This window comes from Anomaloglossus baeobatrachus, chromosome 5 (genome assembly GCF_048569485.1).
Source record: "Anomaloglossus baeobatrachus isolate aAnoBae1 chromosome 5, aAnoBae1.hap1, whole genome shotgun sequence".
Lineage (NCBI taxonomy): Eukaryota > Metazoa > Chordata > Amphibia > Anura > Aromobatidae > Anomaloglossus > Anomaloglossus baeobatrachus.
In genome coordinates this window covers 597,569,086-597,594,486 of record NC_134357.1, presented here as the reverse complement: position 1 = coordinate 597,594,486, position 25,401 = coordinate 597,569,086, and the positions used below count along the sequence as shown (strand labels likewise).

General features: G+C 59.7%; 1 protein-coding gene across 1 annotated transcript in view; it reads left to right on the top strand.

The window, feature by feature from the left end:
• ADAP2 (ArfGAP with dual PH domains 2) overlaps positions 1 to 25,401 on the top strand; it is a 77,969-nt gene that overhangs the window by 29,729 nt on the left and 22,839 nt on the right. Inside the window, exons 3-8 of the mRNA XM_075348034.1 lie at positions 3,826 to 3,917; positions 6,596 to 6,675; positions 7,394 to 7,506; positions 8,420 to 8,566; positions 9,747 to 9,830; positions 18,678 to 18,740. Of these exons, the coding sequence (XP_075204149.1) occupies positions 3,826 to 3,917; positions 6,596 to 6,675; positions 7,394 to 7,506; positions 8,420 to 8,566; positions 9,747 to 9,830; positions 18,678 to 18,740 (579 nt within the window). The remainder of the gene's footprint in view (positions 1 to 3,825; positions 3,918 to 6,595; positions 6,676 to 7,393; positions 7,507 to 8,419; positions 8,567 to 9,746; positions 9,831 to 18,677; positions 18,741 to 25,401) is intronic.

Below are 25,401 nucleotides of genomic sequence, written 5' to 3'. Positions count from 1 at the left end.
CTCACTCCTCCCTCTATGTACAGGGCCCATGTCTTCCTCTATGTACCGGCCCCACTCCTCCCTTTATGTACAGGGCCCACTCCTCCCTCTATGTACCGGGCCCACTCCTCCCTCTATGTACAAGGCTCACTCCTCCCTCTATATACTGGCCTCACTCCTCCCTCTATGTACCGGGCCCACTCCTCCCTCTATGTACCGGGCCCACTCCTCCCTCTATGTACCGGGCCCACTCCTCCCTCTATGTACCGGCCTCACTCCTCCCTCTATGTACCGTGCCTATGTCTTCCTCTATGTACCGGCCCCACTCCTCCCTTTATGTACAGCGCCCACTCCTTCTATGTACCAGGCCCACTCCTCCCTCTATGTACAAGGCCCACTCCTCCCTCTATATACTGGCCTCACTCTTCCCTTTATGTACCGGGCCCACTCCTCCCTCTATGTACCGGGCCCACTCCTCCCTCTATGTACCGGGCCCACTCCTCCCTCTTTGTACTGGCCTCACTCCTCCCTCTATGTACCGGGCCTATGTCTCCCTCTATATACCGACCCTGCTCCGCACTCTATGTACCGGCCCCGCGCCTCCCTCTATGTACTGACTCCACTCCTCCATCTATGTACCGGGCCTATATCTCCCTCTATGTACTGGGCCCACTCCTCCATCTATGTACCGGGCCTATGTCTTCCTCTATGTACCGGCCCCACTCCTCCCTTTATGTACACGGCCCACTCCTTCTATGTACCAGGCCCACTCCTCCCTCTATGTACAAGGCCCACTCCTCCCTCTATATACTGGCCTCACTCTTCCCTTTATGTACCGACCCCGCTCCTCCCTCTATGTACCGGCCCCGCTCCTCCCTCTATGTACCGGCCTCACTCCTCCCTCTATGTACCGGGCCTATGTCTCCCTCTATATACCAACCCTGCTCCGCACTCTATGTACCGGCCCCACTTCTCCCTCTATGTACCGGGCCTATGTCTTCCTCTATGTACCGGCCCCACTCCTCCCTTTATGTACAGGGCCCACTCCTTCTATGTACCAGGCCCACTCCTCCCTCTATGTACAAGGCCCACTCCTCCCTCTATATACTGGCCTCACTCTTCCCTTTATGTACCGACCCCGCTCCTCCCTCTATGTACCGGCCCCGCTCCTCCCTCTATGTACTGGCCTCACTCCTCCCTCTATGTACCGGGCCTATATCTCCCTCTATGTACCGGCCCCGCGCCTCCCTCTATGTACCGGCCTCACTCCTCCCTCTATGTACCGGGCCTATGTCTCCCTCTATATACCGACCCCGCTCCTCCCTCTATGTACCGGCCCCGCTCCTCCCTCTATGTACTGGCCTCATTCCTCCCTCTATGTACCGGGCCTATATCTCCCTCTATGTACCGGCCCCGCGCCTCCCTCTATGTACCGGCCTCACTCCTCCCTCTATGTACCGGGCCTATGTCTCCCTCTATATACCGACCCTGCTCCGCACTCTATGTACCGGCCCCGCGCCTCCCTCTATGTACTGACTCCACTCCTCCATCTATGTACCGGGCCTATGTCTTCCTCTATGTACCGGCCCCACTCCTCCCTTTATGTACAGGGCCCACTCCTTCTATGTACCAGGCCCACTCCTCCCTCTATGTACCAGGCCCACTCCTCCCTCTATGTACAAGGCCCACTCCTCCCTCTATGTACCGGGCCCCCTCCTCTCTTTATGTACCGGCCCCGCTCCTCCCTCTATGTACCGGCCCCACTCCTCCCTTTATGTACCGGCCCCGCTCCTAGCTCTATGTACCGGGCCTATATCTCCCTCTATGTACCGGGCCTATGTCTCCCTCTATATACCAGCCCCACTCCTTCCTCTATGTACCGGCCCCTCTCCTCCCTCTATGTACCGGGCCTATATTTCCCTCTTTGTACCGGGCCTATATCTCCCTCTATGTACCGGGCCTATGTCTCTCTCTATGTACCGGGCCAATGTCTCCCTCTATGTACCGGCCCCACTCCTTCCTCTATGTACAGGGCCCACTCCTTCTATGTACCGGGCCTATGTCTCCCTCTATGTACCGACCCCACTACTTCCTCTATGTACCGGGCCTATGTCTCTCTCTATGTACCGGGCCTATGTCTCTCTCTATGTACCGGGCCTATGTCTCCCTCTGTATACTGACCCTGCTCCGCACTCTATGTACCGGCCCCACTCCTCCCTCTATGTACCGGCCCCCCTCCTCCCTCTATGTACCGGCCCGACTCCTCCCTCTATGTACTGACTCCACTCCTCCATCTATGTACCGGGCCTATGTCTCCCTCTATATACCGACCCTGCTCCGCACTCTATGTACCGGCCCCGCTCCTCCCTCTATGTACCGGCCCCACTCTTCCCTCTATGTACCGACCCTACTCCTCCATCTATGTACCGGGCCTATGTCTTCCTCTATGTACCGACCCCACTCCTCCCTTTATGTACAGAGCCCACTCCTTCTATGTACCAGGCCTATGTCTCCCTCTATATACCGACCCCGCACTGCACTCTATGTACCGGGCCCGCTCCTCCCTCTATGTACCGGCCCCACTCTTCCCTCTATGTACCGACCCTACTCCTCCATCTATGTACCGTGCCTATGTCTTCCTCTATGTACCGGCCCCACTCCTCCCTTTATGTACAGAGCCCACTCCTTCTATGTACCAGGCCTATGTCTCCCTCTATATACCGACCCCGCACTGCACTCTATGTACCGGGCCCACTCCTCCCTCTATGTACCGGGCCTATGTCTCCCTCTATGTACAGGCCCCACTCCTCCCTCTATGTACAGGGCCCACTCCTCCCTCTATATACCGGCTCCAGTCCTCCCTTTATGTACCGGCCCCACTCCTCCCTCTATATACCAGCCCCACTCCTCCCTTAATATACCAGCCCCACTCCTCCCTCTATATACCAGTCCCACTCCTCCCTTTATGTACCAGGCCCACTCCTCCCTCTATATACCGGCCTACTCCTCCCTCTATCTACAGGGCCCACTCCTCCCTTTATGTACCGGCCCCACTCCTCCCTCTATATACCAGCCCCACTCCTCCCTTAATATACCAGCCCCACTCCTCCCTCTATATACCAGCCCCACTCCTCCCTTAATATACCAGCCCCACTCCTCCCTCTATATACCAGCCTCACTCCTCCCTTTATGTACCAGGCCCACTCCTCCCTTTATGTACCGGCCCCACTCCTCCCTCTATATACCAGCCCCACTCCTCCCTTTATGTACCAGGCCCACTCCTCCCTCTATATACCAGCCCCACTCCTCCCTTTATGTACCAGGCCCACTCCTCCCTCTATGTACCGGGCCCACTCCTCTATGTACTGGCCCCACTCCTCCCTTTATGTACTAGGCCCACTCCTCCCTCTATGTACCAGCCCCACTCCTTCTATGTACCAGCCCCACTCCTCCCTTTATGTACCGGGACCACTCCCCCCTCTATATACCAGCCCCACTCCTTCCTCTATGTACCGGCCCCACTCCTCCCTCTATGTACCGGGCCCACTCTTCCCTCCATGTACTGTCCCTGCTCCTCCCTCTATGTACCAGCCCTGCTGCCCATCTATGTACTGGCCCCCATGGCCCCACTGCCCCTCTATGTTCTGCACCCCGTGGCCATGCTGCCCCTCTATCTACTGGCCCCCGCGGCCCCGCTGCCCCCCTATGTACTGGCCCCCGCGGCCCCGCTGACCCCCTATGTACTGGCCCTCGCCGCCCCGCGGCCCCCCTATGTTCCGGCTCCTACTACTCCTTTTGTTTGTCGGGTTTTGTGAACTGAATATAGTTTTTGCTTTTTCTCCACAGTTTCTGCAGAGTCACGGGAACAGAAGAGCCAGAGAGGAGTATGAAGCCTTTGTGCCTCCATTCTACTACAAACCCACAGAGAAGGACTGCAAGTAGGTACAGCACGGGGCTGCGCCCTGGTGCAGCAGACTTCAGTGTCTCATGTTATGATCCGATAACCGTGGAAGATTACAAAAAACTCCTATTGGTGAAAAAACACCAAGAAACAGGAGTAGTTGGCACCTGGGCTGACCACAATCCCCTGACTATCAAACCGCACTAGAAGTAGCCGTGGAGCGTTCCTATAAACCTAGACACCACGTCACAGCCTGAGAAACTAGCTACACCTCACAGATAGAAATGAGGAACTCTACCTTGCCTCAGAGAAGTCCCCAAAGGAGTAGGTAGCCCCCCACATATAAAGATTACAGTGATATAGGAAAACACAATACTTAGATAGGAAAAATAGATTTAGCAGAGGCAAGGCCCAACTAACGTGATACAAAAAACAGGAAAGGAACTGATTGCGGTCAGTGCAAAATCCCTATAGAAAAATACCAAACTCCTGATAGTAAAAAAGGCCCTGGAGGTCGAACGACCACACCCCCACTATATCAGGTACTCCTGTAAATAATGAGAGAACAAAATACCAAAAAGAACACAAAATACAGAAGGGCAAATAATCAAATTAGACAGGGAGAATATCCCTTTTCCTGCAGGGGAGCTAGTGTTGTGGAAGGGGAGCCAGGCTGCTGCAGGGGCTGCTCGGATCCGGGTTTGTTACTGCGGCTCGAGTGGTGACCAGACCCAGGCTCGAACGGCCGTCCGTCCTCACAACCGTAGGAAGGGAGTATTTACAGGGGATTGGTTTGTCTGTGACGCCACCCGTGGGTTGCAGTGAGAATTGGTAGCACCGCCGCTGCCTGGTGATGGGGCGCCCGGGGCTGATGGAGCGGGGCAGCAGGATGGAATCCCCTCCACGGGTAGGGGAGGCGTAGTCCGGGGGCCCAGGTACATGGGAGTGATGGCTGCTGGAGGTGACGTGCTGCGATGGACCGGGGGTAAATGGTGTACTCACAGTTCAAAGAATCACATAAAAGTCCAGTGGTAAACCAAATTGCCAGTGACCGGTCGCCTCCGGCGGGTGTATTCGGGTCACACACCCGGGTGTAGCAAACAGGGGTCCCTTCCTCCTGCACTCAGTGTCTGTGTCTTTTCTGGGACAACTCCACATGGAACAGGGAAGTCCACTCCCGGTACTGTGTATGTTTGGGAGCTGTGGCCCGCGAAATCTGACCCTTGGGATCTCTGTGGGTTCTGACGGACACCCTATCCCCCGCGTTGGGCTTCCGTTTCGCTCTCTGGGCTTCTGTGGAACAAGGCCTGAAACCTTGTCCCCAGCTGGTCAATTAACAAGGGGCTTGCAACCTTTCTCGTCCTAGGGTCCAGGTACCCTGACTGTGCACGGCCTCAGGAACGGATTCCCGCTGTCAGCACCGGCGGGCTACAACCCTGCCCCAGTCCACTTAAGGTCTCCCGCGACCGGATTTTCGTCGCCTATGGTCCTGCTTGCCGTCTGCCACCTAGCCCGGTAGTCCAGGGGCCACAACCCCTGACTCCGCTGTCACTACACACTCTCTGCTTCAACTGTCAGCACTGTACTCTTGTCTGTCCCAGACTTCACTGTTGTGTTCCCGCCCCTGACACCTCAGGACCCCTAGGTGGGCGCTCCCATCCGCCTGGTCCCGCCCACTGGTGTGTCCCTATTGTCATGGGGGGGTGGCTAGGCTTTACTGGCTGTGTGTTGTACCTGGGTGTGGGTTTTGTGTTGGTATCCCAAGGAGAATGGAGTATGGTTCCACTTCTGTGACTACCTAGTTTTGCCAGGGCATTACACTAGCGCAGGGGGAACCCCCATGCTCACAACACAAGAGAAACCAAACTTCACCTGCAAGAAAACAGATACACAGCAAAACAAGGGAAAACAACACCTTAAGGTATAAACCAATAAGCAAGGAAAAACTGAGAACTTATCTGCAGACGTCTTGCTCAGGAATACAGGAAAGGACAGAGCTCCAGGCTAGGAACAGAGACCAAGGAATATACAATTATAATCGGTGCCAGCAAGGCAAAAAGTGCTCTCCTATATAGACCAGACTTGTCTGCAATAGGACTTCCCTAATTCTCAATTAACGCTGACACCTGTCTGAGTCACAGGCTCAGATTCAGCTCCACTACCATTTCTGGCCACCAGAGGAAGCTTCAAAACAGCACCCACACAGACGACATTCACAACAGTCTCGTCTCTCACTGGCATGTTTGTATGGAGATTGGGAGAGGAGGATATGACTGACCCCTTGTCTCTGTGACCGCACCGCCATACTGGAAATGACAACAGGTCCCTGGATAGGATTACGAGGCCACAGCACAGGATTGAGAGGGCACGGCGCAGGATTGAGAGGGCACATCACAGGATTGAGAGGGCGTGGCGCAGGATTGAGAGGGCGTGGTGTAGGATTGAGAGAGCGTGGTGCAGGATTGAGAGAGCGTGGTGCAGGATTGAAAGGGCATGGTGCAGGATTGAGAGGGCGTGGTGCAGGATTGAAAGGGCGTGGTGCAGGATTGAGAGGGCACGTCGCAGGATTGAGAGGTCGAGGCACAGGATTGCAAGGGAGCAGCAAAGGATTGCAAGGGAGCAGCAAAGGATTGCAAGAGTGCGGCGCAGCATTGTGAGGCCATAGTGCAGATTATTGACCGCTCCATTATTGTTTTATTTTATTGTTTTATTTAGGGTTTTAAGGGAACAATGGATCCGAGCGAAGTACGAGCGCCAGGAGTTCAGATCCGGTGCAGAGTCGCGGTACACAGTCGGTAAGTGTAAGAATTGTCGTTGGAGGCACATTCTGAGTACACGGAGCGCCTCAGGTGTCTGCGCCGCTTACCTCTTACACGGAGCGTGGCCTCAGGTGTCTGTGCCGCTTACCCCTTACATGGAGCGTGGCCTCAGGTGTCTGTGCTGCTTACCCCTTACACGGAGCGCGACCTGAGGTGTCTGTGCCGCTTACCCCTTACACGGAGCGCGACCTCAGGTGTCTGTGCCGCTTACCCCTTACATGGAGCGTGGCCTCAGGTGTCTGTGCCGCTTACCCCTTACACGGAGCGTGGCCTCAGGTGTCTGTGCCGCTTACCTCTTACATGGAGCGTGGCCTCAGGTGTCTGTGCCGCTTACCCCTTACACGGAGCGCGGCCTCAGGTGTCTGTGCCGCTTACCCCTTACACGGAGCGTGGCCTCAGGTGTCTGTGCTGCTTACCCCTTACACGGAGCGCGGCCTCAGGTGTCTGTGCCGCTTACCTCTTACATGGAGCGTGGCCTCAGGTGTCTGTGCCGCTTACCCCTTACACGGAGCGCGGCCTCAGGTGTCTGTGCCGCTTACCCCTTACACGGAGCGTGGCCTCAGGTGTCTGTGCTGCTTACCCCTTACACGGAGCGCGGCCTCAGGTGTCTGTGCCGCTTACCTCTTACATGGAGCGTGGCCTCAGGTGTCTGTGCTGCTTACCCCTTACACGGCCTCCATTCTATCTCTGGCAGATTTTAAAGAAGGCGTCCTGCTGAAGAAAGGAAAAAAGAAGGGGCAGTTCTTAGAGAGAATATTCATATTCTCCGAGAGTGGGGGGCTGCTGACCTACTACACTAAAGACAGGGTGAGTGTGACGCTAAACTTCTTATCCCCCAGAAATGGAGTGAGTGTGCCGCCAGAGGTTGAGTGAGTGTGCCACCAGAGCCGAGTGAGTGTGAAACCAAAGACGGAGTGAGTGTGCCGCCAGAGGCTGAGTGTGCTGCCAGAGGCCGAGTGAGTGTAAAACCAAAGATCTAGTGAGTGTGCTGCCAGAGGCTGAGTGAGTGTGAAACTAAAGACAGAGTGAGTGTGCCACCAGAGGCTGAGTGAGTGTGATGCCAGAGACTGAGTGCGTGTGCCACCAGAGGCAGAATGAGTGTGCCGCCAGAGGCTGAGGGAGTGTGCCACCAGAGGCCGAGTGAGTGTACCTCCAGAGGTGGAGTGAGTGTGCCACCAGAGGCTGAGTGAGTGTGAAACCAAAGACAGAGTGAGTGTGCCACCAGAGGCCGAGAGAGTGTACCGCCAGAGGTGGAGTGAGTGTGCCACCAGAGCCAAGTGAGTGTGAAACCAAAGACGGAGTGAGTGTGCCGCCAGAGGCTGAGTGTGCTGCCAGAGGCCGAGTGAGTGTGAAGCCAAATTTGGAGTGAGTGTGCCGCCAGAGGCAGAGTGAGTGTACCGCCAAAGGTGGAGTGAGTGTGCCACCAGAGGCCGAGTGAGTGTACCTCCAGAGGTGGAGTGAGTGTGCCACCAGAGGCAGAGTGAGTGTGCCACCAGAGGCCGAGTGAGTGTGAAACCAAAGACGGAGTGAGTGTGCCGCCAGAGGCAGAGTGAGTGTGCCACATGTATCTCCTAGAGGCGGAGTGAGTGTGCCGCCTGTAATATGACAGAGGAGTGGCGCCTGTGAGGACCTCACTGCTGATCACCATCCCGCTGGTTGTCGGCCCGGCGGTCGGATATTGCGGGATCTGCTGGATTTTGGGATCTCCTTTCTTTCTCAGCTTGATAGACCCAAGGGGAAGTTTCCTATCGAGACCCTGAACGCCATGTTCCAGTGTGAGAAGCTGGAGCTGGAGCACGGGCTGGAGATCACCTGTGTGCAGGGCGGACGGACGAGGAGCATCTATGTGTACCACAAGAGCGGGGAGGTGAGTGCCGCCATCACCTGCACCGGGGAGTGAGTGCAGACATCCCCTGCACCGGGGAGTGAGTGCTGACATCCCCTGCACCGGGGAGTGAGTGCTGACATCCCCTGCACCGGGAAGTGAGTGCAGACATCCCCTGCACCGGGGAGTGAGTGCAGACATCCCCTGCACCGGGAAGTGAGTGCTGACATCCCCTGCACCGGGGAGTGAGTGCTGACATCCCCTGCAGTCAGGAGGTGAGTGCTGACATCCCCTGCACCGGGGAGTGAGTGCTGACATCCCCTGCACCGGGGAGTGAGTGCTGACATCCCCTGCACCGGGGAGTGAGTGCTGACATCCCCTGCACCGGGGAGTGAGTGCTGACATCCCCTGCAGTCAGGAGGTGAGTGCTGACATCCCCTGCACCGGGGAGTGAGTGCTGACATCCCCTGCACCGGGGAGTGAGTGCTGACATCCCCTGCACCGGGGAGGTGAGTGCCGCCATCCTCTGCACCGGGGAGGTGAGTGCCGCCATCCCCTGCACCGGGGAGTGAGTGCTGACATCCCCTGCACCGGGGAGTGAGTGCTGACATCCCCTGCAGTCAGGAGGTGAGTGCTGACATCCCCTGCACCGGGGAGTGAGTGCTGACATCCCCTGCACCGGGGAGTGAGTGCTGACATCCCCTGCACCGGGGAGTGAGTGCTGACATCCCCTGCACCGGGGAGGTGAGTGCCGCCATCCTCTGCACCGGGGAGGTGAGTGCCGCCATCCCCTGCACCGGGGAGGTGAGTGCCTCCATCCACTGCACCGGGGAGGTGAGTGCTGACATCCCCTGCACCGGGGAGTGAGTGCTGACATCCCCTGCACCGGGGAGGTGAGTGCCGCCATCCTCTGCACCGGGGAGGTGAGTGCCGCCATCCCCTGCACCGGGGAGTGAGTGCTGACATCCCCTGCACCGGGGAGTGAGTGCTGACATCCCCTGCACCGGGGAGTGAGTGCTGACATCCCCTGCAGTCAGGAGGTGAGTGCTGCCATCCCCTGCACCGGGGAGGTGAGTGCCGCCATCCCCTGCACCGGGGAGTGAGTGCTGACATCCCCTGCAGTCAGGAGGTGAGTGCTGCCATCCCCTGCACCGGGGAGGTGAGTGCCGCCATCCCCTGCACCGCCCCTCGCCTGTCACTAACACTCGGCTTGTGATGGCAGGAGATCGTCACCTGGTACAACGTCCTCCGCGCGGCGCGCTTCTCCTACCTGAAGAACGCGTTTCCAGACACTCCGGAGGCCGAGGTAAGAGCGCGGCGCAGAGCCGGCCCCCGAGGGCACTCACTGCAGCAATACTCATCTACCGGTCCAATCGGGAGTCGGGAACGGCACGAGATCCGGTGATGGGGGAGAATGGCAGGTGATCCGGTGATGGGGGGAATGGTGAGTGATCCAGTGATGGGGGGAGAATGGCACGTGATCCGGTGATGGTGAGAATGGTGAGTGATCCAGTGATGGGGAGAATGGTGAGTGATCCAGTGATGGGGAGAATGGTGAGTGATCCAGTGATGGGGGGAGAATGGCACGTGATCCGGTGATGGTGAGAATGGTGAGTGATCCAGTGATGGGGAGAATGGTGAGTGATCCAGTGATGGGGGAGAATGGTGAGTGATCCAGTGATGGGGAGAATGGTGAGTGATCCGGTGATGGGGGAGAATGGTGAGTGATCTGGTGATGGGGGAGAATGGTGAGTGATCCGCTGATGGGGAGAATGGTGAGTGATCCGGTGATGGGGAGAATGGTGAGTGATCCAGTGATGGGGGAGAATGGTGAGTGATCCAGTGATGGGGAGAATGGCGCGAGATCCAGTGATGGGGAGAATGGCGCGTGATCCGGTGATGGGGGAGAATGGTGCGTGATCTGGTGATGGGGGAGAATGGTGCATGATCCGGTGATGGGGAGAATGGTGAGTGATCCAGTGATGGGGAGAATGGTGAGTGATCCAGTGATGGGGGGAGAATGGCACGTGATCCGGTGATGGTGAGAATGGTGAGTGATCCAGTGATGGGGAGAATGGTGAGTGATCCAGTGATGGGGGAGAATGGTGAGTGATCCAGTGATGGGGAGAATGGTGAGTGATCCGGTGATGGGGGAGAATGGTGAGTGATCTGGTGATGGGGGAGAATGGTGAGTGATCCGGTGATGGGGAGAATGGTGAGTGATCCGGTGATGGGGAGAATGGTGAGTGATCCAGTGATGGGGGAGAATGGTGAGTGATCCAGTGATGGGGAGAATGGCGCGAGATCCAGTGATGGGGAGAATGGCGCGTGATCCGGTGATGGGGGAGAATGGTGCGTGATCTGGTGATGGGGGAGAATGGTGCATGATCCGGTGATGGGGGAGAATGGTGCGTGATCCAGTGATGGGGGAGAATGGTGCATGATCCGGTGATGGGGGAGAATGGTGCGTGATCCAGTGATGGGGGAGAATGGTGAGTGATCAGGTGATGGGGGAGAATGGTGCGTGATCCAGTGATGGGGGAGAATGATGAGTGATCTGGTGATGGGAGAGAATGGTGCATGATCCGGTGATGGGGGAGAATGGTGCGTGATCCAGTGATGGGGGAGAATGGTGAGTGATCCAGTGATGGGGAGAATGGTGAGTGATCCAGTGATGGGGAGAATGGCGCGTGATCCGGTGATGGGGGAGAATGGTGCGTGATCCAGTGATGGGGGAGAATGATGAGTGATCTGGTGATGGGGGAGAATGGTGCATGATCCGGTGATGGGGGAGAATGGTGCGTGATCCAGTGATGGGGGAGAATGGTGAGTGATCCGGTGATGGGGAGAATGGTGAGTGATCCAGTGATGGGGGAGAATGGTGAGTGATCCAGTGATGGGGAGAATGGCGCGAGATCCAGTGATGGGGAGAATGGCGCGTGATCCGGTGATGGGGGAGAATGGTGCGTGATCTGGTGATGGGGGAGAATGGTGCATGATCCGGTGATGGGGGAGAATGGCGCGTGATCCAGTGATGGGGGAGAATGGTGAGTGATCAGGTGATGGGGGAGAATGGCGCGTGATCCAGTGATGGGGGAGAATGGTGAGTGATCAGATGATGGGGGAGAATGGTGCGTGATCCGGTGATGGGGGAGAATGGCGCGTGATCCAGTGATGGGGAGAATGGCGCATGATCCAGTGATGGGGAGACAGGGGCGTGATCCAGTGATGGGGAGAATGGCGCGTGATCCAGTGATGGGGAGAATGGCGCGTGATCCAGTGATGGGGAGAATGGCGCGTGATCCAGTGATGGGGGAGAATGGTGCGTGATCCAGTGATGGGGAGAATGGCGCGTGATCCAGTGATGGGGAGAATGGCGCGTGATCCAGTGATGGGGAGAATGGCGCGCGATCCAGTGATGGGGGGAGAATGGTGAGTGATCCGGTGATGGGGGAGAATGGCACGTGATCCGGTGATGGGGGAGAATGGCGCGTGATCCAGTGATGGGGAGAATGGCGCGCGATCCAGTGATGGGGGGAGAATGGTGAGTGATCCGGTGATGGGGGAGAATGGCACGTGATCCGGTGATGGGGAGAATGGTGAGTGATCCGATGATGGGGAGAATGGCGCGTGATCCGGTGATGGGGAGAATGGCGCGTGATCCGGTGATGAGGAGAATGGCGCGTGATCCGGTGATGAGGAGAATGGCGCGTGATCCGGTGATGAGGAGAATGGTGCACTTTGGGGCTGCAGAGTCGTGTACATGGATGGGGCTCGGCAGGGATCTTCTCGCTGGTCTCGGGGTGGATCGGGGGACATAGCGGGTGTCAGTATCCGATGAACCAGCCCGACCACATTCCTGCGGAGCAGCCGGTGCTGGGAATGTGCCGGGGAAATCCCTGGTGTCCTGGAGGAAGTGGAATATTCACTGAACTTTATACATGATTCAGAGGAGAATTATACCGGGCGTGTGACAGACGGACGGGGCCCGGAGTGGGGCGTGTGACAGACGGACGGGGCCCGGAGTGGGGCGTGTGACAGACGGACGGGGCCCGGAGTGGGGCGTGTGACAGACGGACGGGGCCCGGAGTGGGGCGTGTGACAGACGGACGGGGCCCGGAGTGGGGCGTGTGACAGACGGACGGGGCCCGGAGTGTGGCGTGTGACAGACGGACGGGGGCCCGGAGTGGGGCGTGTGACAGACGGACGGGGGCCCGGAGTGGGGCGTGTGACAGACGGACGGGGGCCCGGAGTGGGGCGTGTGACAGACGGACGGGGGCCCGGAGTGGGGCGTGTGACAGACGGACGGGGGCCCGGAGTGGGGCGTGTGACAGACGGACGGGGGCCCGGAGTGGGGCGTGTGACAGACGGACGGGGGCCCGGAGTGGGGCGTGTGACAGACGGACGGGGCCCGGAGTGGGGCGTGTGACAGACGGACGGGGGCCTGGAGTTGAGCGTGTGACAGACGGACGGGGGCCTGGAGTGGGGCGTGTGACAGACGGACGGGGCCCGGAGTGGGGCGTGTGACAAACGGACGGGGGCCCGGAGTGGGGCGTGTGACAGACGGACGGGGGCCCGGAGTGGGGCGTGTGACAGACGGACGGGGGCCCGGAGTGGGGCGTGTGACAGACGGACGGGGCCCGGAGTGGGGCGTGTGACAGACGGACGGGGGCCTGGAGTGGGGCGTGTGACAGACGGACGGGGGCCCGGAGTGGGGCGTGTGACAGACGGACGGGGGCCTGGAGTGGGGCGTGTGACAGACGGACGGGGCCCGGAGTGGGGCGTGTGACAGACGGACGGGGCCCGGAGTGGGGCGTGTGACAGACGGACGGGGGCCTGGAGTGGGGCGTGTGACAGACGGACGGGGCCCGGAGTGGGGCGTGTGACAGACGGGCGGGGGCCTGGAGTGGGGCGTGTGACAGACGGACGGGGTCCGGAGTGGGGCGTGTGACAGACGGACGGGGGCCTGGAGTGGGGCATGTGACAGACGGACGGGGGCCTGGAGTGGGGCATGTGACAGACGGACGGGGGCCTGGAGTGGGGCGTGTGACAGACGGACGGGGCCCGGAGTGGGGCGTGTGACAGACGGACGGGGCCCGGAGTGGGGCGTGTGACAGACGGACGGGGGCCCGGAGTGGGGCGTGTGACAGACGGACGGGGCCCGGAGTGGGGCGTGTGACAGACGGACGGGGCCCGGAGTGGGGCGTGTGACAGACGGACGGGGCCCGGAGTGGGGCGTGTGACAGACGGACGGGGGCCTGGAGTTGAGCGTGTGACAGACGGACGGGGCCCGGAGTGTGGCGTGTGACAGACGGACGGGGGCCCGGAGTGGGGCGTGTGACAGACGGACGGGGGCCTGGAGTGGGGCGTGTGACAGACGGACGGGGCCCGGAGTGGGGCGTGTGACAGACGGACGGGGGCCTGGAGTGGGGCGTGTGACAGACGGACGGGGCCCGGAGTGGGGCGTGTGACAGACGGACGGGGCCTGGAGTGGGGCGTGTGACAGACGGACGGGGCCCGGAGTGGGGCGTGTGACAGACGGACGGGGCCCGGAGTGGGGCGTGTGACAGACGGACGGGGCCCGGAGTGGGGCGTGTGACAGACGGACGGGGCCCGGAGTGGGGCGTGTGACAGACGGACGGGGCCCGGAGTGGGGCGTGTGAGAGACGGACGGGGCCCGGAGTGGGGCGTGTGAGAGACGGATGGGGCCCGGAGTGGGGCGTGTGACAGACGGACGGGGCCCGGAGTGGGGCGTGTGACAGACGGACGGGGGCCCGGAGTGGGGCGTGTGACAGACGGACGGGGCCCGGAGTGGGGCGTGTGACAGACGGACGGGGCCCGGAGTGGGGCGTGTGACAGACGGACGGGGGCCCGGAGTGGGGCGTGTGACAGACGGACGGGGCCCGGAGTGGGGCGTGTGACAGACGGACGGGGGCCTGGAGTGGGGCGTGTGACAGACGGATGGGGCCCGGAGTGGGGCGTGTGACAGACGGACGGGGCCCGGAGTGGGGCGTGTGACAGACGGACGGGGGCCTGGAGTGGGGCGTGTGACAGACGGACGGGGCCCGGAGTGGGGCGTGTGACAGACGGGCGGGGGCCTGGAGTGGGGCGTGTGACAGACGGACGGGGCCCGGAGTGGGGCGTGTGACAGACGGACGGGGCCCGGAGTGGGGCGTGTGACAGACGGACGGGGCCCGGAGTGGGGCGTGTGACAGACGGACGGGGCCCGGAGTGGGGCGTGTGACAGACGGACGGGGCCCGGAGTGGGGCGTGTGACAGACGGACGGGGCCCGGAGTGGGGCGTGTGACAGACGGACGGGGCCCGGAGTGGGGCGTGTGACAGACGGACGGGGCCCGGAGTGGGGCGTGTGACAGACGGACGGGGGCCTGGAGTGGGGCGTGTGACAGACGGACGGGGGCCCAGAGTGGGGCGTGTGACAGACGGACGGGGCCCGGAGTGGGGCGTGTGACAGACGGACGGGGGCCTGGAGTGGGGCGTGTGACAGACGGACGGGGCCCGGAGTGGGGCGTGTGACAGACGGACGGGGCCCGGAGTGGGGCGTGTGACAGACGGACGGGGGCCCGGAGTGGGGCGTGTGACAGACGGACGGGGCCCGGAGTGGGGCGTGTGACAGACGGACGGGGCCCGGAGTGGGGCGTGTGACAGACGGACGGGGGCCCGGAGTGGGGCGTGTGACAGACGGACGGGGCCCGGAGTGGGGCGTGTGACAGACGGACGGGGGCCTGGAGTGGGGCGTGTGACAGACGGACGGGGCCCGGAGTGGGGCGTGTGACAGACGGACGGGGCCCGGAGTGGGGCGTGTGACAGACGGACGGGGGCCTGGAGTGGGGCGTGTGACAGACGGACGGGGCCCGGAGTGGGGCGTGTGACAGACGGGCGGGGGCCTGGAGTGGGGCGTGTGACAGACGGACGGGGCCCGGAGTGGGGCGTGTGACAGACGGACGGGGCCCGGAGTGGGGCGTGTGACAGACGGACGGGGCCCGGAGTGGGGCGTGTGACAGACGGACGGGGCCCGGAGTGGGGCGTGTGACAGACGGACGGGGGCCTGGAGTGGGGCGTGTGACAGACGGACGGGGCCCGGAGTGGGGCGTGTGACAGACGGACGGGGCCCGGAGTGGGGCGTGTGACAGACGGACGGGGGCCTGGAGTGGGGCGTGTGACAGACGGACGGGGGCCCAGAGTGGGGCGTGTGACAGACGGACGGGGCCCGGAGTGGGGCGTGTGACAGACGGACGGGGGCCTGGAGTGGGGCGTGTGACAGACGGACGGGGCCCGGAGTGGGGCGTGTGACAGACGGACGGGGCCCGGAGTGGGGCGTGTGACAGACGGACGGGGGCCCGGAGTGGGGCGTGTGACAGACGGACGGGGCCCGGAGTGGGGCGTGTGACAGACGGACGGGGCCCGGAGTGGGGCGTGTGACAGACGGACGGGGGCCCGGAGTGGGGCGTGTGACAGACGGACGGGGCCCGGAGTGGGGCGTGTGACAGACGGACGGGGGCCTGGAGTGGGGCGTGTGACAGACGGACGGGGCCCGGAGTGGGGCGTGTGACAGACGGACGGGGCCCGGAGTGGGGCGTGTGACAGACGGACGGGGGCCTGGAGTGGGGCGTGTGACAGACGGACGGGGCCCGGAGTGGGGCGTGTGACAGACGGGCGGGGGCCTGGAGTGGGGCGTGTGACAGACGGACGGGGCCCGGAGTGGGGCGTGTGACAGACGGACGGGGCCCGGAGTGGGGCGTGTGACAGACGGACGGGGCCCGGAGTGGGGCGTGTGACAGACGGACGGGGCCCGGAGTGGGGCGTGTGACAGACGGACGGGGCCCGGAGTGGGGCGTGTGACAGACGGACGGGGCCCGGAGTGGGGCGTGTGACAGACGGACGGGGCCCGGAGTGGGGCGTGTGACAGACGGACGGGGCCCGGAGTGGGGCGTGTGACAGACGGACGGGGGCCAGGAGTGGGGCGTGTGACAGACGGACGGGGGCCCAGAGTGGGGCGTGTGACAGACGGACGGGGCCCGGAGTGGGGCGTGTGACAGACGGACGGGGGCCTGGAGTGGGGCGTGTGACAGACGGACGGGGCCCGGAGTGGGGCGTGTGACAGACGGACGGGGCCCGGAGTGGGGCGTGTGACAGACGGACGGGGGCCCGGAGTGGGGCGTGTGACAGACGGACGGGGCCCGGAGTGGGGCGTGTGACAGACGGACGGGGCCCGGAGTGGGGCGTGTGACAGACGGACGGGGCCCGGAGTGGGGCGTGTGACAGACGGACGGGGCCCGGAGTGGGGCGTGTGACAGACGGACGGGGGCCTGGAGTGGGGCGTGTGACAGACGGACGGGGGCCCAGAGTGGGGCGTGTGACAGACGGACGGGGGCCTGGAGTGGGGCGTGTGACAGACGGACGGGGCCCGGAGTGGGGCGTGTGACAGACGGACGGGGCCCGGACTGGGGCGTGTGACAGATGGACGGGGCCCGGAGTGGGGCATGTGACAGACGGACGGGGGCCCGGAGTGGGGCGTGTGACAGACGGACGGGGCCTGGAGTGGGGCGTGTGACAGACGGACGGGGCCCGGAGTGGGGCGTGTGACAGACGGACGGGGCCCGGAGTGGGGCGTGTGACAGACGGACGGGGCCCCGGAGTGGGGCGTGTGACAGACGGACGGGGGCCCGGAGTGGGGCGTGTGACAGACGGACGGGGGCCCGGAGTGGGGCGTGTGACAGACGGACGGGGGCCTGGATGGGGCGTGTGACAGACGGACGGGGGCCTGGAGTGCAGTGTGTGACAGACGGACGGGGGCCCGGAGTGGGGCGTGTGACAGACGGACAGGGCCCGGAGTGGGGCGTGTGACAGACGGACAGGGGCCCGGAGTTGAGCGTGTGACAGACTGACGGGGGCCTGGAGTGCGGTGTGTGACAGACGGACGGGGGCCCGGAGTGGGGCGTGTGACAGACGGACGGGGGCCTGGATGGGGTGTGTGACAGACGGACGGGGGCCCGGAGTTGAGCGTGTGACAGACGGACGGGGGCCTGGAGTGCGGTGTGTGACAGACGGACGGGGGCCCGGAGTGGGGTGTGTGACAGACGGACGGGGGCCCGGAGTGGGGCGTGTGACAGACGGACGGGGGCCCGGAGTTGAGCGTGTGACAGACGGACGGGGGCCCGGAGTGGGGCGTGTGACAGACGGACGGGGGCCTGGAGTGGGGCGTGTGACAGAACTCAGCGTGGGATGTGTGATGGAAGAACGGACCTAGCATGGAGCATGTGATGGGCGGATGAGGCCCGGAGCGGGGCGTGTGACAAATGCATGGGACTCGGCATAGGGCGTATGATGAACGGATGGGGCGTGTGATGGACGGATGGGGCCTGGCATGGGGCGTGTGATGGACGGATGGGGCCTGGCATGGGGCATGTGATGGACGGATGGGGCGTGTGATGGACGGATGGGGCGTGTGATGGACGGATGGGGCGTGTGATGGACGGATGGGGCCTGGCATGGGGCGTGTGATGGACGGATGGGGCCTGGCATGGGGCGTGTGATGGATGGATGGGGCGTGGCATGGGGCCTGTGATGGACGGATGGGGCGTGGCATGGGGCATGTGATGGACGGATGGGGCGTGGCATGGGGCATGTGATGGACGGATGGGGCCTGGCATGGGGCATGTGATTGACGGATGGGGCCTGGCATGGGGCATGTGATGGACGGATGGGGCGTGGCATGGGGCATGTGATGGACGGGTGGGGCCTGGCATGGGGCATGTGATGGACGGATGGGGCGTGGCATGGGGCATGTGATGGATGGGGCGTGGCATGGGGCATGTGATGGATCGATGGGGCGTGGCATGGGGCATGTGATGGACGGATGGGGCGTGGCATGGGGCATGTGATGGACGGATGGGGCGTGGCATGGGGCATGTGATGGACGGATGGGGCGTGGCATGAGGCATGTGATGGACGGATGGGTGTGTGATAAATGGACGGGGCCCAGTGCGAGGCTCGGAGTTGTTTATATTGATTAAAGGGTTTTATCACCTCCGTCCTCAGATCGGCTGCACAGAGAATATTTCATATAACGTGTGTATATGTATATACTGCAGCCGCCATTACTGTCATGTGACCCTGCATTCTGTTTTCTAGTTGATACCTAAGATTACCCACAATTACACCAAAAGTGGATACATGGAGAAGACAGGACCCACTGTGAGTCTGTGTCATCACCTCAGGGGCGGGCAGTGTGTGTATATTGTATGGCTCCTCTCTGTCATCCCCTCGGGGGCGGGCAGTGTGTGTATATTGTACGGCTCCTCTGTGTCATCACCTCGGGGGTGGGCAGTGTGTGTGTATATTGTACGGCTCCTCTCTGTCATCTCCTCGGGGGCGAGCAGTGTTTATATTTTGTACACCTTCTCTGTGTCATCACCTCGGGGGCGAGCAGTGCGTGTATATTGTATGGCTCCTCTCTGTGATCTCCTTGGGGGCGGGCAGTGTGTGTATATTGTACACCTTCTCTGTGTCATCACCTCGGGGGCGGGCAGTGCGTGTATATTGTATGGCTCCTCTCTGTGATCTCCTTGGGGGCGGGCAGTGTGTGTATATTGTACACCTTCTCTGTGTCATCACCTCGGGGGCGGGCAGTATGTGTATATTGTACGGCTCCTCTCTATCATCATCTCGGGGGCGGGCAGTGTGTGTATACTGTACACCTCCTCTGTATCATCACCTCGGGGGCGGGCAGTGTGTGTATATTGTACGGCTCCTCTGTGTTATCCCCACGGGGGCAGGCAGTGTGTGTATTTTGTATGGCTCCTCTCTGTCATCCCCTCGGGGGCGGGCAGTGTGTATATATTGTACACCTCTGTGTCATCACCTCGGGGGCGGGCAGTGTGTGTATATTGTACGGCTCCTCTCTGTGATCTCCTTGGGGGCGGGCTGTGTGTGTATATTGTACACCTTCTCTGTGTCATCACCTCGGGGGCGGGCAGTATGTGTATATTGTACGGCTCCTCTCTATCATCATCTCGGGGGCGGGCAGTGTGTGTATACTGTACACCTCCTCTGTATCATCACCTCGGGGGCGGGCAGTGTGTGTATATTGTACGGCTCCTCTGTGTTATCCCCACGGGGGCAGGCAGTGTGTGTATTTTGTATGGCTCCTCTCTGTCATCTCCTCGGGGGCGGGCAGTGTGTGTATATTGTACGGCTCCTCTGTGTTATCCCCACGGGGGCAGGCAGTGTGTGTATATTGTATGGCTCCTCTCTGTCATCTCCTCGGGGGCGGGCAGTGTGTGTATATTGTGCACCTTTTCTGTGTCATCACCTCGGGGGCGGGCAGTGTATGAATATTGTACGGCTCCTCTCTGTCATCTCCTCGGGGCGGGCAGTGTTTCTATATTGTACACCTTCTCTGTGTCATCACCTCGGGGGCGGGCAGTGTGTGTATATTGTAGACCTTCTCTGTGTCATCACCTCTGGGGTGGGCAGTGTGTGTATATTGTACGGCTCCTCTCTATCATTATCTCAGAGGCGGGCAGTGTGTGTATACTGTACACCTCCTCTGTGTCATCACCTCGGGGGCGGGCAGTGTGTGTATATTGTACACCTACTCTGTGTCATCCCCTCGGCGGCGGGCAGTGTATGAATATTGTACGGCTCCTCTTTGTCATCTCCTCGGGGGCGGGTAGTGTTTGTATATTGTACACCTTCTCTGTGTCATCACCTCGGAGGCGGGCAGTTTGTGTATACCATACACATCCTCTGTGTCATCACCTCGGGGCAGGCAGTTTGTGTACACTATACGGCTCCTGTGTGTCATCAACTCGGGGGCAGGCAGTGTGTATATACTATACGCCTCTTCTGTATCATCCCCTCGGGGGTGGCAGTGTGTGTATACTGTACACCTCCTCTGTCATCACCTCTAGGGCAAGCAGTGTGTGTATAATGTACGGCTCCTGTGTGTCATCAACTCGGGGGCAGGCAGTGTGTGTATACTGTACGGCTCCTCTGTATCATCCCCTTGGGGGTGGGCAGTGTGTGTATACTATACGGCTCCTCTGTGTCATCACCTCAGGGGCGGGCAGTGTGTGTATATTGTACACCTCCTCTGTGTCATCCCCTCGGGGGCGGGCAGTGTGTGTATATTGTACGGCTCCTCTCTGTCATCTCCTCGGGAGCGGGCAGTGTTTGTATATTGTACACCTTCTCTGTGTCATCACCTCGGGGGCGGGCAGTTTGTGTATACTATACACATCCTCTGTGTCATCACCTCGGGGGTGGGCAGTGTGTGTATACTATACACATCCTCTGTGTCATCACCTCGGGGGTGGGCAGTGTGTGTATATTGTACACCTCCTCTGTGTCATCCCCTCGGGGGCGGGCAGTGTGTGTATATTGTACGGCTCCTCTCTGTCATCTCCTCGGGAGCGGGCAGTGTTTGTATATTGTACACCTTCTCTGTGTCATCACCTCGGGGGCGGGCAGTTTGTGTATACTATACACATCCTCTGTGTCATCACCTCGGGGGTGGGCAGTGTGTGTATACTATACACATCCTCTGTGTCATCACCTCGGGGGTGGGCAGTGTGTGTATACTGTACACCTCCTCTGTCATCACCTCTAGGGCAGGCAGTGTGTGTATACTGTACGGCTCCTCTGTGTCATCAACTCGGGGGTAGGCAGTGTGTGTATACTGTACGGCTCCTCTGTATCATCCCCTTGGGGGCGGGCAGTGTGTATAATGTACGGCTCCTCTGTGTCATTATCTCAGGGGCAGGCAGTGTGGGTATATTGTACACCTTCTCTGTGTCATCACCTCGGGGGCGGGCAGTGTGTGTATATTTTACACCTTCTCTGTGTCATCATCTCTGGGGCGGGCAGTGTGTGTATATTGTACGGCTCCTCTCTTTCATCATCTCGGGGGCAGGCAGTGTGTGAATATTGTACACCTCCTCTGTGTCATCCCCTCGGGGGCGGGCAGTGTATGAATATTGTACGGCTCCTCTCTGTCATCTCCTCGGGGGCAGGCAGTGTGTGTATTTTGTACGGCTCCTGTGTCATCACCTCGGGGACGGGCAGTGTGTGAATATTGTACACCTCCTCTGTATCATCCCCACGGAGGCAGGCAGTGTGTGTATATTGTATGGCTCCTCTCTGTCATCTCCTCGGGGGCAGGCAGTGTGTATATATTGTACACCTTTTCTGTGTCATCACCTCGGGGGCGGGCAGTGTATGAATATTGTACGGCTCCTCTCTGTCATCTCCTCGGGGGCGGGCAGTGTTTGTATATTGTACACCTTCTCTGTGTCATCACCTCGGGGGCAGGCAGTGTGTGTATATTGTACACCTTCTCTGTGTCATCACCTCTGGGGCAGGCAGTGTGTGTATATTGTACACCTTCTCTGTGTCATCACTTCTGGGGCGGGCAGTGTGTGTATATTGTACGGCTCCTCTCTATCATCATCTCGGGGGCGGGCAGTGTGTATACTGTACACCTCCTCTGTGTCATCACCTCGGGGGCGGGCAGTGTGTGAATATTGTACACCTCCTCTGTGTCATCCCCTCGGGGGCGTGCAGTGTATGAATATTGTACACCTCTGTGTCATCTCCATGGGGGCGGGCAGTGTTGTTAATTGTACCCTTTCTCGGTGTCATCACCTCGGGGGCGGGCAGTTTGTGTATACTATACACATCCTCTGTGTCATCACCTCGGGGGCGGGCAGTGTGTGTATATTGTACACCTTCTATGTGTCATCACCTCTGGGGCGGGCAGTGTGTGTATTGTACGGCTCCTCTCTGTCATCACCTCGGGGGCGGGCAGTGTGTGTATTGTACGGCTCCTCTCTGTCATCATCTCGGGGGCGGGCAGTGTGTGAATATTGTACACCTCCTCTGTATCATCCCCACGGAGGCAGGCAGTGTGTGTATATTGTATGGCTCCTCTCTGTCATCTCCTCGGGGGCAGGCAGTGTGTATATATTGTACACCTTCTCTGTGTCATCACCTCGGGGGCAGGCAGTGTGTGTATATTGTACACCTTCTCTGTGTCATCACCTCTGGGGCAGGCAGTGTGTGTATATTGTACACCTTCTCTGTGTCATCACTTCTGGGGCGGGCAGTGTGTGTATATTGTACGGCTCCTCTCTATCATCATCTTGGGGGCGGGCAGTGTGTATACTGTACACCTCCTCTGTGTCATCACCTCGGGGGCGGGCAGTGTGTGAATATTGTACACCTCCTCTGTGTCATCCCCTCGGGGGCGTGCAGTGTATGAATATTGTACACCTCTGTGTCATCTCCATGGGGGCGGGCAGTGTTGTATATTGTACCCTTTCTCGGTGTCATCACCTCGGGGGCGGGCAGTTTGTGTATACTATACACATCCTCTGTGTCATCACCTCGGGGGCGGGCAGTGTGTGTATATTGTACACCTTCTATGTGTCATCACCTCTGGGGCGGGCAGTGTGTGTATTGTACGGCTCCTCTCTGTCATCACCTCGGGGGCGGGCAGTGTGTGTATTGTACGGCTCCTCTCTGTCATCATCTCGGGGGCGGGCAGTGTGTGAATATTGTACACCTCCTCTGTGTCATCCCCTCGGGGGTGGGCAGTGTATGAATATTGTACGGCTCTTCTCTGTCATCTCCTCGGGGGCGGGCAGTGTTTGTATATTGTACACCTTCTCTATGTCATCACCTCGGGGGTGGGCAGTGTGTGTATACTATACACATCCTCTGTGTCATCACCTCGGGGCGGGCAGTTTGTGTATATTGTACACCTCCTTTGTCATCACCTCTAGGGCAGGCAGTGTGTGTATATTGTACGGCTCCTCTGTGTTATCCCCTCGGGGGCGTGCAGTGTGTGTATACTGTACACCTCCTCTGTCATCTCCTCGGGGGCGGGCAGTGTGTGTATACTGTACGGCTCCTCTGTGTCATCATCTCGGGGGCAGGCAGTGTGTGTATATTGTACACCTTTTCTGTGTCATCACCTCGGGGGCGGACAGTGTGTTTATATTGTGTGTCTCCTCTGTCTCATCACCTCGGGGCTGGCAGTGTGTGAATTTTGTTCGGCTCCTCTCTGTCATCTCCTTGGGAGCCAGCAGTGTTTGTATATTGTTCACCTTCTCTGTGTCATTACCTCGGGGGCGGGCAGTGTGTGTATATTGTACACCTCCTCTGTGTCATCACCTCAGGGGCGGGCAGTGTGTGTATACTGTACACCTCCTCTGTGTCATCTCCTCGGGGGCGGGCAGTGTGTATATTGTACACCTACTCTGTGTCATCCCCTCGGGGGCGGGCAGTGTATAAATATTGTACGTCTCCTCTCTGTCATCTCCTCGGGGGCAGGCAGTGTGTGTATATTGTATGGCTCCTCTGTGTCATCACATACTCACAGCAAAAAAGGGTAACCAGTCCAGTCAGCCCAGGCCAACACATCTAATGCACAAACAGGATGAAGACAAGCCTCTCAACATGATGGACGCTTCACAGGTGTAAGGTAAATTGCACACTAGTGGCGCGCATAGGGCACTGTTCACACTTGTATGCGCATGGTGTCCAGCCAGCAGTCTATTACCACGCCCTTACTATTAGATTAGGTGGGTTACTCGGACACTGCAGCACGTAAGGGACAGAAATTCCACTATGCACGGCCGTATTAAGAGGCCCGGCTGCACCCCACATAATCAAAGTGCAAAAAATACATATATAAAATATATGTGAGGTATTAGTTTGTAAATTGGCCAATGTACGTAAGCCCACAATCCTCATCATGGATCCTCACGCTTGCGGGTCCCTACACTGATAAATATCAAAAATAGCAACAAAAAGAGGAGATAAAAACTCCCCCAAAAATGTATTATAAAAGCTTATCCTCTGCGTCATCCCCTCGGGGGCGGGCAGTGTGTATATTGTACACCTCCTCTGTGTCATCACCTTGGGGGCGGGCAGTGTGTTAATATTGTACACCTCCTCTGTGTCATCCCCTCGGGGGCGGGCAGTGTGTGTATATTGTACACCTTCTCTGTGTCATCACCTCTGGGGCGGGCAGTGTGTGTATATTGTACGACTCCTCTCTGTCATCTCCTCGGGGGCGGGCAGTGTTTGTATATTGTACACCTTCTCTGTGTCATCACCTCTGGGGCGGGCAGTGTGTGTAAATTGTACGACTCCTCTCTGTCATCCCCTCGGGGGCGGGCAGTGTGTGTATATTGTACACCTTCTCTGTGTCATCACCTCTGGGGCGGGCAGTGTGTGTAAATTGTACGACTCCTCTCTGTCATCACCTCGGGGGCGGGCAGTGTGTGTATATTGTACACCTTCTCTGTGTCATCTCCTCGGGGGTGGGCAGTGTATGTATATTGTACACCTTCTCTGTGTCATCACCTCGGGGGCGTGCAGTGTGTGAATATTGTACACCTCCTCTGTGTCATCACCTCGGGGGCGGGCAGTGTGTGTATATTGTACGGCTTCTCTGTGTCATCTCCTCGGGGGCGGGCAGTGTGTGTATATTGTACACCTTCTCTGTGTCATCTCCTCGGGGCCGGGCAGTGTGTGTATATTGTACACCTCCTCTGTGTTATCCCCTCGGGGGTGGGCAGTGTGTGTATATTGTACGGCTCCTCTGTGTCATCACCTCGGGGGCGGGCAGTGTGTGAATATTGTACACCTTCTCTGTGTCATCACCTCGGGGGCGGGCAGTGTGTGTATATTGTACACCTTCTCTGTGTCATCTCCTCGGGGGTGGGCAGTGTGTGTATATTGTACACCTCCTCTGTGTCATCTCCTCGGGGGCGGGCAGTGTTTGTATATTGTATGGCTTCTCTGTGTCATCTCCTCGGGGGCGGGCAGTGTGTGTATATTGTACAGC